This window comes from Mesoplodon bidens (assembly GCF_964165515.1).
Source record: "Mesoplodon bidens genome assembly, chromosome: 11".
In the NCBI taxonomy this organism is placed as follows: Eukaryota; Metazoa; Chordata; class Mammalia; order Artiodactyla; family Ziphiidae; genus Mesoplodon; species Mesoplodon bidens.
In genome coordinates, this window is record NC_138167.1 from 47231082 (window position 1) to 47248120 (window position 17039).

The window sequence follows — 17039 nt, forward strand, 5'->3', positions numbered from 1 at the left end:
TGGAATATTACTCAGCCATAAAAAGAAACGAAATTGAGCTATTTGTAATGAGGTGGATAGACCTAGAGTCTGTCATACAGAGTGAAGTAAGTCAGAAAGAAAAAGACAAATACCATATGCTAACACATATATATGGAATTTAAGGGAAAAAAATGTGATGAAGAACCTAGGGGTAAAACAGGAATAAAGACACAGACCTACTTGAGAATGGACTTGAGGATATGGGGAGGGGGAAGGGTTAGCTGTGACAAAGTGAGAGAGAGAGGCATGGACATATATACACTACCAAACGTAAGGTAGATAGATAGTGGGAAGCAGCCGCATAGCACAGGCAGATCAGCTCGGTGCTTTGTGACCACCTGGAGGGGTGGGATAGGGAGGGTGGGAGGGAGGGAAACGCAAGAGGGAAGGGATATGGGAACAGATGTATATGTATGACTGATTCACTTTGTTATAAAGCAGAAACTAAAAAAAAAAAAAAAAAAGATAGAATTTAAAAGAAACACAAAATTAAAATAAATCAATGATTAATAATAGGGCACAAAAGAGACCATTAGGGTGGGGTGCATTAGGAAAACAAAGACATCTTTTCTACTTTATAACTTTGTTCAAAAACATCATGTCATTGGTTACAGATTCCTGGTTTAAAAGACAGACCCTAATGTAAGGATGCACAACCTACTCTTTAATTATTTGTCCCTTTCCTAACAATGTTAATATTAATTTAGGCCCATTCCTAAAGCATTATGAGTTCTCTCTACCACTCATTCCCACACTGTGACCACAAGTAGAATGAAGCAGAAAGCTAAATATAGCATAGGAATTTTAAGTCTTTCTCCACTATGTAGAGTAGTTAAGAGTTAGGAATTAAAGAATTTGGTGAATGATTAACCATCTTTTATAAACGATCATTTTTGTGCTACTGATATCAAAAGCAACTTAACTTACCAGCTCTGCAATTCAGCAAAAGCTTGTTTCATTTTCTTAATGGAAGCATCCATCTCTTCTTTAACTACAACTCGATATCGTGCAAGAGACACTGTGCAGCGCTGGAGGTCTTTCACAGATTTTTCAATATTAGAACCTTGAAAAAACCCCAATATAAAAAGGAGCACAGGTGACTTGAAAGCTGGATCTGAACACCTAAGCATGTAACGTAACAAATGTCACGTGGACTAAGAATACTTCCTAAATAGTCACACTCCTCAACAAAAAACTAATGTTTTCATAGATTTTTTTTTTAAAATAAGTATTGTGGCCAAGATGGAGTAATAGGAATTGGATTTACCCTCCTGAAGTTTAAAAAACTTCAGACACACACAAAATATATGAAACAATGGTTTTCAGACAATGAACAATAGGCAGTACTTCTCACCCACTACCCCCCAACCCCCTGCAAAGAAAACAGACACAAAAGAAGTGAGGACTATGACTGCCCCAACTTACTGCCGTAAGAGAGCTTCCAGGCTGCAATGCAAGGAGGAGAAATCCTAAACTGAGCCTGGAAGTCTTCCTGAATTGAGGGGACAGAGTTGAGAATTCAATGAGGCCAAGGTGGCTAGAATTCTCAGGGCAGAACACTGGAGAGGAGAAAGCTACACAAAAATGAAAAAAATTGTACAAAGATCTACAGAGGATTCTGAGTGCATGGGTGCGCAGAAACTACCCGAAACAGGGAAAAGAACCACTGGAAAGCAGCAGGGGGAATAATCCTCAGAGCTTACCCAGACCAGGGATAGTTCATGTTCATACCAGCCAGAGTGGGGCACCAGGTAGAGTACTTAGAAGGGTACTGCCTCAGTAATTAGCTCTAGACTAAAGGCTGCTCTATTTCCATCTAACAAAGCTTAAAAAAGCAAGCTTCAGATTGTCTCCAAATAACAGTCCCAGAATAAATCACAAGAATATTTAAAGAAATACAAAAATATCTAGCAATCAACAAAGAGAAATTCACAATGTCTGGCATCCAATAAAAAATTACTAGAGGCAGAAAAATATGACTGATCCATAATGAAGAGAAAAATCAATGAATAGAAACAGGTGCAGAAATGACACATGTAGAATCAAGTAGGTAAGGACATCAAAACAGCTAATATAATCAGATACCATATGTTCAAGAAGGTAGAGGAAAAGCATAAGCATGTTAAGGAGAGACATGGAAGATATTTAAAAAGACCCCAACTGAACCTCTAGAGATGAAAAAAAAAAAAAACCCACACAATGTCTGAGATGAAAAATACACTGGATTGGATTAACAGCAGATTAAAAACTATTAAAGAAAAAAGAAAAATAAATTTGAAGACGTCAATTTTAGAAACTATCCAAAATGAAATGAAACACAGAGAGAAAAAGACTAAAAGAAAACCTATGTCAGTAGGTACCAAATTTTCAAAACTCTCTAAATAACAGGATTTAGTAGAATATAATTCACCATGTAGACATTACAAAATTGATAAAGTTCTCTCTCAGTAGTACAGTTTGAAGCATTATATGTGGGTAAGCCAACACTGTAGATAAAGATGAAATATATTTACCTACCCAACACATTTTAACCAGTTTCTGAGAGTTCTATTAACCTTTTTATATTCACCAATGTCAAAATTATTACAAGTGGTAGTTGGAATAACTGATCTAACAAATTTATAATGTGCCAAGATACAGATTTTCAATTTTTTATTTAAATCCTTCCTCATCTCAACTTGATTTCTTTAAAATCTACCTAAAAGCGTTCAAGCCCTGTGCCTTTATTTTTGCTTGACTAAATAGTCTCAGACTTGCCTTTCTGCACTAAGTTGAGGACTATATTAGAAAGATGAAAAAGGAGAGCTTCGCTAATTAAATTTGGCTCATGTGGAATAAATAATTCAATAAAGAGCTACAGGTTACAAGTGTCCTTTACATTTCTCTGTTTCATTTGTTCAGGTGAGTGGACTGCCATGCTTAGATGTATGGCAGAAGGGCTATTATCTCAATCTGTTTAATTATTGGCTGATTATTTAAATAACTATTATAGTTTAAAAGAAAAGCAAATGGCTACCATCAGTCAATGCTAAGTAAATGCTTAAGAGAAAATGACCTTGTTTAAAGCTATAGTCTTACAGGTATCAGTAAGAGCATGAAGTTGGGAAGAGACATTAAAATATTTCTTCAAAGTGTCATTTCAGAGATGGCAGAGCTTTTTACTGTTGAGTCAACCAGGAGATAAAAGTGAAGGAAATAGCACAGAAATGTTGCAGTAAAGCAAATAAAACAAACAGGTTAATGTTAGCAGAAAAGTCATCCTGGCATCCTTGACTTTCGCTCACAAAAACGATCCCCATTATTGTAGCAAGACTGTAGAGCATCTAAACTACTATCAGACTCCAACTGTGTACACAAAATGGGGAAAGGGTGGATAGACACTGCCTGGAAAACAGAAAAAGTATTACCTGCTGCCCATCCTGAAACCTTACCTATGAGAACAAAGATAATTTGCCCTCTTGAGCTAAAAACACAGATTTTATTGTTTTCTCTCAAAGGAAGCCCTCTGATTTACCTAGCTTTTTGTTGGTGGAAGAGAGTGGAACATCTTCCATTCCTAGATTTGAAAGCTGAGGTCCTATGATAGGTCTTGAGTGAGATTTGGCAGCATTTCTATTCTGTTGAGAATTCTGAGCAGAGTGCACAGTCAAAGACCTGGACTCAAAATCAGAGACACCATTCTCCAGCATGGATCCTGTCAAAGGAAGCGGCCAGTATATTAGAGCACAATTTAGGGGTAAATCAAGCAGTCTTAAATATACACAAAGAAAAAAGGTAAAAATGTGCCAAAACGATGCCTCTTTAAAGGTTGTGAACAGAATCAACTGACAAAATAGAACAAAGAGCAGAGTCAGTGAGGCTCTGAGTATCATCTGGCTTAGCCCTAAAAGGCATCCTAATTGAAGAGGAGGATTCTTTGTTAACCCATCTCCAGATAGGCTAGCTCATTCCCTGTACCTTGGTAACTTCCTTGTAGTTCTGGGCACAAGGAAGTAAAGAGAGTCAATATCACCACCTTCTGACAAGCTTCTGTAAGTTATGTCGAGGAAAAGATTTTTACAGTGTCCCAGGGAAAGAAGAGTTTTAAAAGCTTTAGGGAATAGAAAGGGCAAAGAGTTAGGAAATGAGAGGAAAGCTAGTTCAGAAAAAAATGAAAGCCATTGACTATCTTTGGTTTGTTTGAGGTGCTATGTTTTTCTCTAAGTCTTTGTGTGGGTGTGCGTGTGAACTAATCAATAAAAGAACATCTGAAAAGTACAGCATAATTTTAAAATTGGCATTACACTTATAAAGCCAGCAGCAACAGAGCAAGGGGAACTGGATTAACAAACAAGTAATTTAAAAGCCTATCTTAAAAAATATATTTCCAGTATCTTCCCAGCACTCATCAAAATGGTTAATGAAACAAAATGTACAAGATACCTGAATTTACAAATAAAACTAACCTTAATTCTTTACTAAAAAACAAATGTGGGACTAAAAAAACCAACAGTCTCCTTCTAATGAAAGCCATGGGATTAGAGTTATGCTTATATATTCCTCATTGTTGGGTATTAGAATAATAATATCAACATCAACTCATCATCATCATTTTCCTTAGTAAGTGTGAAATTAAAAAAACATCTTAAGATCATGTTCTGTAATCTCTAAGTACTACGGGACTATTGAATTAGAAGATTTCCATAAGGCTGATTTAGACTAAAATTAAAATATGAGACAATGGAACAAGAATTATATTTTTCTAGGCCTTTGATAATTACAAAATGTGACTCTTTCACATAAGAGGTAACAAAACTAAAAAGTAAAAGACTAACTAGATTTAATTTATTGATTGGTTTCTCAACCAGGAAGCCCCTGTATTTTTCAATAGAATGGAACTTTTCAAAGACCTGTTGTTAATATACTCACCTGTTCTATCCAGCATATCTTGTGTGGCAGACTCAGGATCCTCCAGTTCTCTGGCATCTACTGAAAGTGCCTCCATACCTTCACTGAGTGAGTCCACAGACTCAGTATCATTGATGGCACCGTTGACATGGTAACCATTAATACCACCTTTCTCTGAGGAAGGCGCAGACTGTTCCTCTTGAATGGAAACCAGTTTACTGGAATCTGGGATACTGTTACTTGGTTCTGCTGCAGGTTTTGGTTTGCTTTTCTTCTTTTTGTTCTAATGGTTATTAAAGATTTGAAAAAAAGAAAAGAAAAAGAACATCCCCCACAATCCAGAGAGGTAACTCCAGCTACCCAAAGGCAACCAATGTTACCAACTTCTCATTTGCACTTCCAGAAACTGAACACATTTTTGTATATGTTCAAGTACTGACTAACATAACTATGTAAGATACTTTGGATAAACTCAAACACATAAAAATAAAATATTAAAGCATGGCAAAACCCAATATAAGAAAGATCAAAAGATAAATTAAAAAATGTGGAAAAAAAATGTAATATACACAAAGAGCTAAATATAAAGAGAGAGCTCTAACAAAAAAACAAACAAAACAATAACCCGACAGAAAAAGTGGTGTAGGATATAAACATATGGAATGAAGTGAAACTTGAGTCTAATAAAGACAAATTAAATCTGCACTGCAGAGGATGCTGCATCAGAAATCTGTCTCCCCACCTAGACAACAATTACACTGGCAGAATCTGTCTAACTATTTTGGAACTCTGGAGTCTATTGAAGGCTTATAATTTCCAGGAGAAGACGTGGATGATAAATTGTGGTTAATTTCAGGCAATTTCAGTTCTGAGCTCAGTAGCAGATACTCACCCCCCACCCCCAGCTAGGGAACAGGCAGCTGTGCACCTGTTCTTGGAACAGCTGGCACATAGCTTGCTGAAGCGAGGGTAGTCAAAAAGGAACCTGTCCTTCAAATATCTGGGATCTGTGTTGTGATTACTGACTGCTGCTTTTGATTACAAAGGTAGAGACAAAGAGGAAGGCAACCACTGTTGTACCTCCTCCCACTGTTGCAAGCCGCTCCCCCTCTGGCTGAAGTGACCTTCAGGGGAATTAAATGGGTGGTCCCCTTCCTCCCCACTTCATTTTTCTTTATTCCCTTTTGGGAGCCGGACATCAAAGACTAGGACGTTCAAAAACAACTGCATAGGGCTTCCCTGGTGGCACAGTGGTTGAGAGTCCGCCTGCCGATGCAGGGGACACGGGTTCGTGCCCCGGTCAGGGAGGATCCCACATGCCGTGGAGCGGCTGGGCCCGTGAGCCGTGGCCACTAGGCCTGCGCGTCCGGAGCCTGTGCTCTGCAACGGGAGAGGCTGCAGCAGTGAGAGGCCCGCGTACCACAAAAAAAAACACCAAAAAACAAAAAACAAAAAACAACTGCATATATAGAAAAAATTTCAAAGTAACCAATGCATGCCCAGGGAAAAGCTTAGAAAAGACCTGAGAAGACCTTAAGTTTACACCTTAGGCTGACCCTTGGTTCAGAGACAGCTTACAACAATTTAAAAATATAATAATAACAAAAACCAGCAAATCTGGAGAAAGGGGGAGAATGTGACTTACAGAGTGATCAAATTATTAGATTCAAATGTCTAGTTTTCAACAAAAAACTCACAAGGCACACAAAGAAACTAGAAAGTGTGGCCAATACAAAGGAAAAAAATAAATCAACAGAAACTTTCCCTAAAAAAGACCTGTTGGGAGATATATTAAAGAATTTATTTATTTTTTCATCCAAAGATTCACTTTAATTATGTAAACTTGGATTCGTAATATGTTCCTAAGCTAGCAGTTTCTGTAAGGAGAATTTTTTTCCTCAAATGCCTAGTGCATTTTTTTGTTTTGTTTTTGTTTTTAATTTAAAGACTTTAAAACAACAGTCTTAAAGATGCTCAAAGAAATAAAGGAGGATGTGGGAAAAGTCAAGAAAACAAAGTATGAACAAAATGGAAATATTAGAAAACCTAAAAAGAAATCAAAAAAGAAATTCTGGAGCTGAAGAGTATGGTAACTTAAATTAAAAAAAAAATCACTAAAGGGATTCAAAGGCAGAAGAAAGAATCAGGGAACTTGAAGATAGCACAATTGAAATTATTGAGTCTGAGGAAGAGAAAGAAAAGACTGAAGAAAAGTGAACAGAGCCTAAGGGACTTGTGGGGCTCCATCAAACAAACCAACATAGCGTGTAAACTGGTGAAGGGGAGGAGGGAAAGGGAAGAATGTTTGAAGAAATAATGGCTGAAAACTTCCCAAATCTGGTGAAAGACATGACTATAAACATCCAAGAAGCTTAATGAACTCCAAGAGACAGTGAGACACACTGTAATCAAACTTTCAAAAGACAAAGAGAGAATCTTGAAAGCAATAGAGAAGCTACTTGTCACACATAAGAGATCATCAGTGAGATTATGAGCAGATTTCTCATCAGAAACTTTGGAGGCCAGAAGGCAGATATAATCAAAGTGCTAAAAAAAAAAAAACCACCTGTCAACAAGAATCCTATATGTGGTAAAACTGTCTTTCAAAACTGAGAGGTAAATTAAGACATTTCCAGATAAACAAAAGCTGAGGGAGCTCATAACCACCAGACCTGCCCTGCCGGAAATGCTCAAGGGAGTCCTGTAATATGAAATGAAAGAACACTAGATGGTAATTTGAAGGCATATGGAGAAATAAAGAACTTGATAAAGGTAAAATACGTGAGCAATTACAAAAGCTAGTATTATTGTAACAATGTTTTGTAACTGTACTTTTTGTTTTCTACATGATCTAAAAGTTTAATACATTAAAAAAAAAACCAACTATCAGTCTAAAACCTAATATTACTGCAACTTTGGTTTGTAACTCCAGATCTTGTTCTCTACATAATTTAAGAGACGAATGCATTTAAAAGAATTATTAGTTTATATTTTTGGGCACACAATGTATAAAGATGTAATTTTGTGACATCAACAGCCAAAAAGGGTGGGGATGGAGCTGTAAAGGAGCAAAAATTTTGTATGTTATTGAAGTTAAGTTGGTATAAATTCAATTAGAGTGTTATAACTCTAGGATATTAAATTGAGTCCCCATGGTAACCATAAAGAAAATAGCTACAGCTTATACACAAAAGGAAATGAGACAGGAATTTAACCATTTCATTACAAAAAATTGATTAAACACACAGAAATACAGTAATGTAGAAAATGAGGGACAAAAAATCTAAAATCATTGAAAACAAATAGCATAATGAAAGAAGTCCCTCCTTATCAGTCACTACTTTAAATGCAAATGGATTAAACTCTACTGAAAGACTGAGAATGGCAGAATGGATAAATACACACTATCTAACTATAAGCTGTCTACAAGAGACTCACTTTATATTCAAAATCACAAATAGATTGAAAGTGAAAGAATGGAAAAATATATTCCATGCAAATAGCAACCAAAAGAGAGCAGGGATGGCTGGACTAGTATCAGACAAAAACAGACTTTAAATAAAAAAAGCTTACAAGAGACAAAGAAGGACATTACACATTAATAAAAAGTTCAATACAGAAAGAAGATTTAACAATTAGAAACATTTATGCACCTGACAGACCCAGACCATCAAAATATATGGTGCAGGGACTTCCCTGGTGGTCCAGTGGTAAAGAATCTGCCTTGCAATGCAGGGGACGCGGGTTCAATCCCTGGTCAGAGAACTAAGATCCCACATGCTGCAGGGCCACTAAGCCCATGAGCCACAACTACTGAGCTTGTGTGTCTCAACTAGAGAGCCAGCGTGCTGCAAACTACAGAACCCATGCACTCTGGAACCTGCATGCCACAACTACAGAGCCCACCCACCCAGCCTGCATGCCACAACTAGAGAAGAGAAAACCCGCACACCACAACTAGAGAGAAGCCTGCGCACCACAATGAAAGATCCTGCATGCCTCAACAAAGATCCCACGTGCTGCAACTAAGACCTGATGCAGCCAAAAATAAGTAAGTAAATAAATAAATAATAAATCTTTTAAAAATTATATATATGGAGCAAGAACTGACAGAATTGAAGGAAGAAACAGACAGTTCTACAATAATACTTGGAGACTTCAATACCCTACTCACAGTAATGGACAGAATAACTAGACAGAAGATAAGTAAAGAAATAAAGGATTTAAAGAATGCAACAGACCCACTAAATCTAACAGAAGTATACAGAACACTCTACCTAACAACAATAGAATACATATTCTTCGCAAGTTCACATGTGACATTTTCCAGGATAGATGATATGCTGGGGAACAAAAGAAGTCTCAATAGATTTTAAAAGATAGGTATCATACAAAGTGTCTTCTCTGACCACAATGGGATAAAGTTAGAAATCAATAACAGAAGGAAAACTTGAAAATCTACGATATTATGAAAATTAAACAACACATTTTAAAATAATGACTGGATCAAAGAAGAAGTAACAAGGGCAATTAGAAAATACTTAGAGATAAATGAAAATGAAAATACAATATACCAAAACTTACAAGCGGTGCTAAGGAAGAAATTTACAAATGCTTACATTAAAAACTAAGATCTCTTGGGGCTTCCCTGGTGGCGCAGTGGTTGGGAGTCCGCCTGCCGATGCAGGGCACGCGGGTTCGTGCCCCGGTCTGGGAAGATCCCACATGCCGCAGAGCGGCTGGGCCCATAAGCCATGGCTGCTGAGCCTGCGCGTCCGGAGCCTGTGCTCCGCAACGGGAGAGGCCACAACAGTGAGAGGCCCGCATACCGCAAAAAAAAAAAACCCAAAAAACAAAACAAACAAACAAAAAGACTAAGATCTCGGGCTTCCCTGGTGGCGCAGTGGTTGAGAGTCCGCCTGCCGATGCAGGGGACGGGGGTTCGTGTCCCGGTCCGGGAAGATCCCACATGCTGCAGAGAGGCTGGGCCCGTGAGTCATGGCCGCTGAGCCTGTGCGTCCGGAGCCTGTGCTCCGCAACGGGAGAGGCCACAACAGTGAGAGGCCCGCGTACAGCAAAAAGAAAAAAAAAAGCAATATCCCTTATGAACATTGATGCAAAAATTCTCAACAAAACAGTACCAAACTTCAGCAGCATACTAAACGGATTATACACCATGACCAAGTAGGATTTATTCCTTGAACACAAGAATGGTTCAACTTAAGGAAATCAATCAATGTAATACACCATATTAACAGAAAAAAGGGAAAAAAAACCCACACGATCATCTTAATTGATACAGAAAAAATATGTGACAAAATTCAATACCTTCTCATGATAAAAGCACTAAAAAATGGGGATTAGAAGAAAACTACTTCAACATAATAAAAGCCATATATGAAAACCCACAGTGAACAATGGTCAAAGACTAGAGCTTTTCCTCAAAGATCAGGAACAAGGTAAGAATGCCCACTTTTGCCACTTCTATTCCACAGAGTACTGAAAGTTATAGCCAGGGCAATTAGGAAAGAAAAAGAAATAAAAGACATCTAAGAGGGAAAGGAAAAAGTAAAATATGTTTGCAGATGATATGATCTTATATGCAGAAAACGCTAAAGATTACACACACACACAGACACACACACACAGTTAGAACAAATAGATAAATTCAGCAAAGCAGCAGGATACAAAGTCAACACACAAAAATCAGTTGTACTTCTGGGGACTTCCCTCGTGGTCCAGTGGTTAAGAATCTACCTTTCAATGCAGGGGATGCGGGTTCAACCCCTGGTCAAGAAACTAAGATCCTACATGCTGTGAGGCAACTAAGCCTGTGCACTGCAACTACTGAGCCCACACGCTCTGGAGCCCACGCACCACAACTAGAGAGAAGCCCGCACACCACAATGAAGAGCCTGTGTGCCTCAATGAAAGATCCCATGTGCTGCAACGAAGATCCTGCATGCCACAACTAAGACCCAATGCAGCCTAATAAATAAATGAATAAATAAATATTTAAAAATAAAAACATTTTCAAAATAAAAAAATAAAAAGTGGGGGCGGGACCAAAGAGTAAAAAAAAAATCAGTTGTACATCTATACACGAACTAACAATCTAAAAAGTAAATTACAAAATAAATCAATTTACAATAGCATCAAAATGAATAAAATACTTAGGAATTAACTTAACCCAAGGAAGTGAAAGACTTGTACAATGAAAACTGTAAAACACTGTGGACAGAAATTAAAGAAGACATAAATAAATGGAAATGGAAACACATTACATGTTCATGAACTAGAAGACTTAATATTAAAATGTCAATACTACCCAAAGTGATCTACAGATTCACTGCAATCCATATCAAAACCCCAATGATATTTTTTGCAGAAATAGAAAAACCCATCTTAAAATTCATATGGAATCTCAAGGGACCAAAACAATCTTGAAAAAGAGGACCTAGAGATTATCTACTAAGTGAAGTCAGACAGAGAAGGACAAATATCATATGATATCTCTTATATGTGGAATCTAAAAAAATGATACAAATGAACTTATTTACAAAACAGAAACAGACTCACAGACATAGAAAACAAACTTATGGTCACCAAAGGGGAAAGGTGTGGGGAGCAGGGAGGGATAAATCAGAAGTTTGGGCTTAAAATATATACATGACTATATATAAAATAGATAACCAATAAGGACAGGGAACTATAGTCAATATCTTGTAATAACTTACAATTGAAAAGAATCTAAAAAAGTATATGTGTGTGTGTATAACTGAATCACTTTGCTATATGCCTGAAATTAACACAACACTGTAAATCAACTACATTTCAATAAAAATTTTTTAAGGAAAGAAAAAGAGGAACAAAACAGGAAGACTTACACAACTTGATTTCAAAACTTACTACAAGGCTGCAATAATCAAAACAGTGTAGTACTGACATAAAGACAGACATATAGGGACTTCCCTGGAGGTCCAGTGGTTAAGACTCTGCCCTTTCACTGTAGGGGGAGCGAGTTCGATCCCTGATCAGAGAACTAAGATGCCACATGCTGCACAGCGTGGCCAAAAAACTTAAGAAAAGAAAAAAAAAAAGACAAACATATAGACCAACGGAATAGAATAGAGAGCCCAGAAATAAACTCTCACATATATGCCTAAATGATTTTTTTTTTTTTTGGCGGTACGTGGGCCTCTCACTGTTGTGGGCTCTCCCATTGTGGAGCACAAGCTCCGGACGCGCAGGCTCAGCGGCCATAGCTCACGGGCCCAGCTGCTCCGCGGCATGTGGGATCTTCCCAGACCGGGACACGAACCCCTCTCCCCTGCATCGGCAGGCCGACTCTCAACCACTGCGCCACCAGGGAAGCCCTGCCTAAATGATTTTTGACAAGGGTGCCAAAACCACTCAATGGGAAAATGACAGTCTTTTCAACAAATAATGCTGGGAAAACTGGAATGTCCACGTGTAAAAGAATAAAGTTGGACCTTTACCTAAAACATTATACAAAAATTAACTCAAAATGGATCAAACATTTAAATGTAAGACCTAAAACAATAAAACTGTTAGAAGAAAATGATGTAGGACAAAAGCTTCACAATACCGGATTTGGCAATGATTTCTTGGATATGACATCAAAGGCACAGTTAACAAAAGAAAAAAACAGACAAATTGGACTTCATGAGAAAAAAGGCAACATACAGAATGTGAGAAAATATTTGCAAATCATATATCTAAGGGATTAATATCCAGATAATACAGAGAACTCTTAAAACTCAACAACAACAACAAAAACCACCTGATTAAAAAATAGGCAAAGGACTTGAATAGACATTTCTCCAAAGAAGATATACAAATGGTCAAACTCATGAAAATGCTCAATGTCACTAATCATAAGGGAAATGAAAATCAAAACTACAATGAGATATCACCTCATACTCATTAGAATGGCTATTATCAGAAAAAGCAGAAAACAAGTGTTAGGCTGTTGATAAACTGGGACTCTTGTGTGCTGTTGGTAGGTATATAAAATGGTACAGCTGCTGTGGTTTCTCAAAAAATTAGAATTATCATATGATCCAACAATTCCGTTTTGGGCTATATACCCAAAAGACCTGAAAACAGGGTCTCAAGACATATTTGTACATCCATTTATTCACAACAGCTAAAACATGGAGGCAACCCAAGTGTCCACTGATGGTTGAATGGATAAACAAAATATGATACATACATACAATGGAATATTATTCAGCCTTTAAAAGGAAGGAAATTCTCTAATATGCTACAACATGGGTGAAACTTGAGAACATTATGCTAATTGAATAAGCTAGTCACAAAAAGACAATTACTGTATGATTTCACTTATATGAGTTATCTAAAGTAGTCAAAATTATAGAGACAGAAAGTAGAGTGGTGGTTGCCAGGGGCAGAAGGGAGGTGGGAATGAGAGTTACTTTTTAATAAGTATAGAGTTTCAGTTTTATAAAATGAAAGGAATTCTGGAGATGTATATTTGAAAGATGCTAAGAGTAGATCTTAAGAGTTTTCATCATGACAAAAAAAATATTTTTGATACCATTATGGTGCTGTTAACTAGACTTATTGTGGTGATCATTTCACAATACATATAAATAGTGAATCATTATATTGTACACCTCAAACTAATATAATGTTATGTGTCAATTATACCTCAATTTTCTTTTTTTGCAGTACGCGGTCCTCTCACTGTTGTGGCCTCTCCCGTTGCGGAGCACAGGCTCCGGACGCGCAGGCTCAGTGGCCATGGCTCACGGGCCTAGCTGCACCACAGCATGTGGGATCTTCCCGGACCGGGGCACGGACCCGTGTCCCCTGCATTGGCAGGCGGACTCTCAACCACTGCGCCACCAGGGAAACCCCCTCAATTTTTTAAAATTAATTTTTATTGGAGTATAGTTGATTTACAAAGTTGTGTTCGTTTCTGCTGTACAGCAAAGTTAACCAGTTATACATATACATATATCTATTTTTTTTAGATTCTATTGCCATATAGGTCATTACAGAGTATTGAGTAGAGTTCCCTGTGCTATACAGTAGGTTCTTATTAGTTATTATTATTATTATTATTTTGTGTGTGTGGTACGCGGGCCTCTCACTGTTGTGGCCTCTCCCCTTGCGGAGCACAGGCTCCGGACGCGCAGGCTCAGCGGCCATGGCTCACGGGCCTAGCCGCGCCGCAGCATGTGGGATCTTCCCGGACCGGGGCACGAACCCATGTCCCCTGCATCGGCAGGCGGACTCTCAACCACTGCGCCACCAGGGAAGCCCAGTTATCTATTTTATATATAGTAGTGTGTATATGTCAATCCGGTATGTTACCTCAATTTTTTTAAAAAAAGAAGTAAAATATAAACCATTCGTTGGCATATTAGTCCAGATATTGACTCAGAATAAAAGCCAAAAACAAAAACAAAAACAAAAACAGAAAAGAAAAGGAGAGAGAGAGATCTGGAATGGTTAAGATGGTAAATTTTATGTGTATTTACCACAGTAAAAAAACATTTGGAAAAAAACTGCACTATAATATCATTTTTTCAGCTATTGGATTAGCAAAGTTCAAAATGTTTCATAACACTGTAGGGTTGAGGGTATAAAGAAACAGGCATTTTCATATATCACTTGTGGGAGTGCAAAGTGGTACTCTCTCTATAGCAATCTGGTAATACTTATCAAAATTACAAATACATATACACTTTGACCCAGCAATTCCACTTCTAGGAGTTTATCCTAGGTGATACTAACACATGCAAAATGATATATGTACAATGTTATTCACTGAAGTATTGTTAATAATAGCAAAGGATTGCAAACAACCCAAATGTTGATCAATAAGGGAACGGTTAAGTAAGTTAAGGTACATCTAAACAGTAGGATGAGTATACATTCATAAAAAAACCACGAAAGCTCTTTATATTTTGACATGGAATAAGCTCCAAGATATATTACATGAAAAAGGAGCAAGCAAAAAGAAGAATATATATTCATATTTGCTTACATATATGTATAAAATATTCCATAAGATACATAAGCAATTGATAATACAGTTTGCCTCTGGTGTGTGGAACCAAATGGCTGGGAACTATCCCCAGGGATAAAGATATTTCAGTATATTTACTTTTATAGCTTTGAATTTTGAGCCACATGAATATATTACCTATGCAAATACTAAAGTTAAAACAAAAATCCTTTACCTTTTATTTTGTCAAACCACAGCTCTACTAGAAATACTTAATTCTATTTCTAAGGCTAGACTGACATGACTGAATTAATTTTACCCTAAACCCCTTTCATGGCCCTAACAGGAATACTACTGTAATGCTAGATATAATTTTTTCCTCTCCACAGCTCTCATATCTCTTTCTCTTAAATACTTTCTCCCCTGTGAACTGGCTAAGTTTTCATATCACTGTCCCATGTATATAATACCTGTCCCCGTAACTATTCATGGTCACATCCTATTGAACTAATCCCAGCAGTTAACTGAACTAGATTTGGGCGTTTGGGACTGCCAAACTGAAGCCATTTTTCTTTCTCCAAATTTTAAGAAATTTATGTCTCCAACACATACTTTTCCAGCTTCATGCATATCTCACATCACTAATAACCTATTCTCCTGGGCCAATAAATTAATAAGCTGCTGTTCTCCAGAACACACACTCACGTTAGGTGAAAGCAATGGGAAGAAGTTAAGCAAATATTCAAAGCTACAGGTATCGAGAGCTTCAGGGGAATCTGTAGTAGTATTAAGTTCTTCTTAGAAAAAATTCTCAAGGGTCATTGGGGTCAAGCCTGGTTTAATCAATACTTAACAGAACTCCTAATGACGTGATGTGGAGTCATCAAGAAAGTATTCCAGAACTCCAGCACTAACCTAATATAGACCCTAAAGAGATTTCATAGAGATACTTGATTGAAATTCACACTTCAAGCACTTTCTAAAGGAACCAGATTTAGAGTAAAGAGCTATGGGAAGCATTCTGAGGCCAGCTAGTATCCTTTGGGGAAAGCACTTTGGTTTTAAGTGGATACGGAGAACTAATATGTTAGACACTGTATTAAGTACTTGCATTTGTTAATATTATTTTCCTATTTTAGAGATAAGCAAACTAAGGCACACTAAGGTTAAACAATATTCCCAGGAAATAAAGCCAGTAGGTAGTGAAAAAGGATATAAATCCAGTTTTGACTGACTCCACAGCCCAAGTGCCTTCAGACCCCTCTGCCTAGCTAATAGTAGCAAAGCCCCTCTTTGGGCTTTAAGCCGAAGCTCATTAGTATCAGAGATTACAACACAAGTGGTCTGACCTAAAAATCTGAACTATTTTAACTGACTTATGATATGAATTATGTTGAAAACCGCTGGACTAGATCACTTTCTCTAGAGGACCTCTGCTTTCCTTGACATGCTCTCTAGTTTCATCCCTGCCTAATATTAATATTAATAATATTAATACCCTCCACAATGGCACCATGGCAGAGTCATTCTGCTTCCTGCCTAAAATCACATGGAGGAGACTGTGTGGTATTCTATGTACATAGCTGTGTTTCAGTGTCATAGACGAAGACTTTTCTTAACCAGGTAAACTGAAGATGCATATGTAAATCTTTCAAATATTTTTGCAGAGCTTAAATTTTTTTATAATACAAATATTGATATCACACTTCTAAATTTAATTCATTTTTACCTTTTTCTTGCCTGTTACTGTCCATTCTTTGAGTACTTCACTGGCACTACCTGTAAGAGAAACCAATTACATATTTTTCTCCTACCACATGCGTGCTCAAGCAGGAATTAGTGTCCCTGAATTTTGTAACTGCTGGAAAATCTCCCAAGTTCCCAATAGGAAAAGTTAAGGTTCAAGTCTCTAAGCTAATGTAATGAGATAATCATATCATGCTTACCTTTTAGAATACCTGCCCATTAGGATCCCCCGTCTCCATTCAATTTCCTCAGTGAGTTCTTCCAAGAAGAGACTAATGTAGCCTGACCATTTTAAAGATGCTTTTATTTATGTATCTTTGACTGAATACAAAGATGACGGGTTTCAGCCCACGTATGGTATCCTCCCTCCTCCAGAAGATTACAC

General features: G+C 37.4%; 1 protein-coding gene across 2 annotated transcripts in view; it reads right to left on the minus strand.

Moving 5' to 3' along the window:
- The window catches only part of SPATS2 (spermatogenesis associated serine rich 2), a 129720-nt gene that overhangs the window by 19564 nt on the left and 93117 nt on the right, over positions 1-17039 (minus strand). For both annotated transcript variants that reach the window (XM_081248026.1, XM_081248027.1), the window contains exons 5-8: positions 16638-16687; positions 4930-5191; positions 3536-3715; positions 949-1084 (exon numbers count right to left, since the gene is read on the minus strand). In XM_081248026.1, the coding sequence (XP_081104152.1) occupies positions 949-1084; positions 3536-3715; positions 4930-5191; positions 16638-16687 (628 nt within the window). The remainder of the gene's footprint in view (positions 1-948; positions 1085-3535; positions 3716-4929; positions 5192-16637; positions 16688-17039) is intronic.